At 47.0% G+C, this 2,858-nt stretch overlaps 1 protein-coding gene across 1 annotated transcript in view; it reads left to right on the top strand.

Moving 5' to 3' along the window:
* Positions 1-1,286, top strand: part of LOC123143543 (disease resistance protein PIK6-NP) — an 8,457-nt gene extending 7,171 nt beyond the window's left edge. Inside the window, exon 3 of the mRNA XM_044562489.1 lies at positions 757-1,286. Coding sequence (XP_044418424.1) covers positions 757-844 — 88 coding nt within the window. The 3' untranslated portion in view covers positions 845-1,286. The remainder of the gene's footprint in view (positions 1-756) is intronic.
* Positions 1,287-2,858: the final 1,572 nt, after the last annotated feature.

The raw sequence follows: 2,858 nt of genomic DNA, 5'->3' as shown, positions 1-2,858 counted from the left end.
CCCCCCCTTCTCCCTCCCCCTGGGCTGCGACTGGGCGACCACGACCTCCATCGCCGGCGGCCAGGCGCTCCCTTGCCGGCCGCTATGGCTGCCTGCAGCCATGCCTGGATTCTTCCGCGTATACAAGTGTTGCAACCGTCACCTAGAAAAGCTTCAACAGCCATTGAAAAAAGCTTCAACCATAGACATAGAAAGCTTCAATGGCACTGCACAACAAGGGAAAGCTGCAACCGTTGTTGGATTTTGCTACTACCGGCAAAGCTTTTTGCTACATCCATCAGGCAGAGCTACGACCTCGCGAGGACGACAATGATTTTTTTGCTGCAACCGTAGCAGGGTTTTGCTACTACCGTGGGAGGTTTTTGCTACATCCAGTAGATAAAAAAGCTTCAACCAGACAACGAAATACAGGAAAAGTTACAACCGTTTTGACAAAAAGCTTCAACCCGCAGATGAAAAAGCTTCAAACAGAGATTGAGAAAATCCTCCTCGACGACGACCATGGCGTCTCTCTGTGTTTTTGTTGCAACCGCAGAGTAAAAAGCTGCAACCTTTTGTGAAGTTTTTTGCTACTACGGGTGAAGTTTTTTGCTACATCCATGTAAGGCGGAGTCGCGACCTCGCGAAAGACGGCGACGGTGTTTGATTTTTGCTGCAACCGTAGTTTTTTTTGCTACTACGGGTGAAGTTTTTTGCTACATCCATGTAAAACGGTGTTGATTGACTGACGGCCGCCGTCGACATAATTTCCTGCAGCGAGCATCAATGGCGAGGGGCGGCGGCCGAGCCACAACCGTCGCCGTCAAGAGCTGCAATGCAGGTGGAGTTGTTGCATGGGAACTAGCGACGAGGACAGCCAGCGAGGGCGGGGACTGGCGACGAGGGCGGGGACCGGCGACGACGACGGGCGGCGAGGGCAGGGTCCGGCCGACGACGAGGAAGACCGACGAGGGTGGGGATTGACGACGGGGACGACCACCGGAGGGGACAGGAGGCGCGGTGCCGTGCTCCCCGAGCGGGAGATGCGGATCCAGGCGACTGCCCAAGGAAGAAGAAGTTGGGGGCGATCTATTTTTTTACCTGGATCCAACGGCTGCGTGGCTCATATCCGATGGCCTGGGCTGGACCGGCCGAAATGCTCGGCCGGTGCGCCGGCGCCTATAAGCGCCCTAAAAATTTATTTATGTGTGGATGAACAAAAAATTTAGTACCACCTCAAATAAGACTGGAGATGAACGGACCAAAAATTCAGAGAAACACACACCTCCCTTTATTAGTGGTATATAGATTATTCATTGTTCATGCCTAAACTGACTTGAACACAATCAGCATATATTCATATAACAAGGTTAAGGTGCGTAATCCAAGTATATAACAGCTTAAAGGTAGGATTAAGTGTGACATGTTAAATTACAAAAAATTAACAAATGTCCATTTTTAGTAAAGAAATGCACTGTACGAGTAACTTGTATCAAGGTCAAAATTAATCAAAGTAGTAATCAAAACTTAAACAGAGCTGCAACATGTTTTTGTTAGAATTGAGCCCATTAATTTAGTACTTCTTGAATCATGCATAAATGTCACATATGTAGTCAATGTTTCATTTATTTATTTATTTATTTTCTAAAAAGGTGAATAACCCCTAGCCACAACATCGACCAATGCACATAGGCATATATCGTTAGTTATATAAACAATGTCAATTAAAGCAAAGCCTTGACACAGAATAAAATTGGCTTTCAGAAAGAAAAGAAAAACCCGAGAAGGTCTCATGATAGTTGTCTTCTCGAAGGTCCAACATCACACACAAGGTTCTTCATAACACGCATAATAACAATGATGGTTGGTTAAGTTTCTTTTATGGGCTCCTGCCCGGTGGCAAGAGTGCGGCAGCGTCTCTCCAAACACACCCGAGTTCAAATCCCGTGGGCAGAATTAGTCATCCTCCCCGCTGGTCTTTTTTCTTATAATTATACTAATTGCTTTTATTAAATAATTTCAACTTGTTTTAGGAGCATCACTTTAGGTGAGGAACTAGGATCCTACTTCACCTTTTTAGTATTTAGCATGACATGTTTTATTTTATATGGTATGTGTCGTGGAATTGTCACGGCAGATGTCCTCGAGTTAGGACTTAGTCGTGGAGCCATCGCAGCTAGGAAGCTTAAAGGGGTTAAACGGGACAAGGAACACGAGGGTTATACTGGTTCGGCCCCTTACGGTGAAGGTAAAAGCCTACGTCCAGTTGAGGTGGTATTGATTAGGGTTTCGATGACTAAGGAGCTTAATCGCTATGCCTGGCTCTCGACGAGATCTTACTTGTCCCTAAACCGCCGCCGGGTCGTTCCTTTATATAGAGAGGTTGACGCCCAGCGGCTTTCAGAGTCCCGGCCGGCTCATAAGAGTGTCCGGCTCGGACTCTCAACTATTCTTGCCTTACACTACAAGTTCTACCATAATGGCGGTTATCACTACGGGCCTTAAGCCATCTCCGGGTCTTAGGCCCATCATTGACCCGCCGTCTTCAAGCTCGGTACTGGGCTTCGTGTGATGATCATTATGAGTAATCCGGCCCCTCCTGGCGGGTGACTCTAAGGGTTATATCCTCAACATTAGGCCCCAGATTGATTTGAACCAGTTCATGTCAATCTTCAATTCCTTTGAGAGAGAAAAATCTTCCGGTTTATGGTCGAGCGAAGGTTATAACCCGTTGTGACGTCATCTTCCGGGTTTCTGGTAACCCGCCATGACGTCATCTTCCATTAAGTCCATTTTTTACTCCACCATATCCGCAACGGATCTTATCTTCAATTGTCGTCCCGAAAATCGAGGCGTTTTTATGGCGAGATAACCACGTC

The sequence above is a fragment of the Triticum aestivum genome, chromosome 6D (assembly GCF_018294505.1).
Source record: "Triticum aestivum cultivar Chinese Spring chromosome 6D, IWGSC CS RefSeq v2.1, whole genome shotgun sequence".
NCBI classification, from domain to species: Eukaryota; Viridiplantae; Streptophyta; class Magnoliopsida; order Poales; family Poaceae; genus Triticum; species Triticum aestivum.
This window is presented reverse-complemented; position numbering and strand designations above follow the sequence as displayed.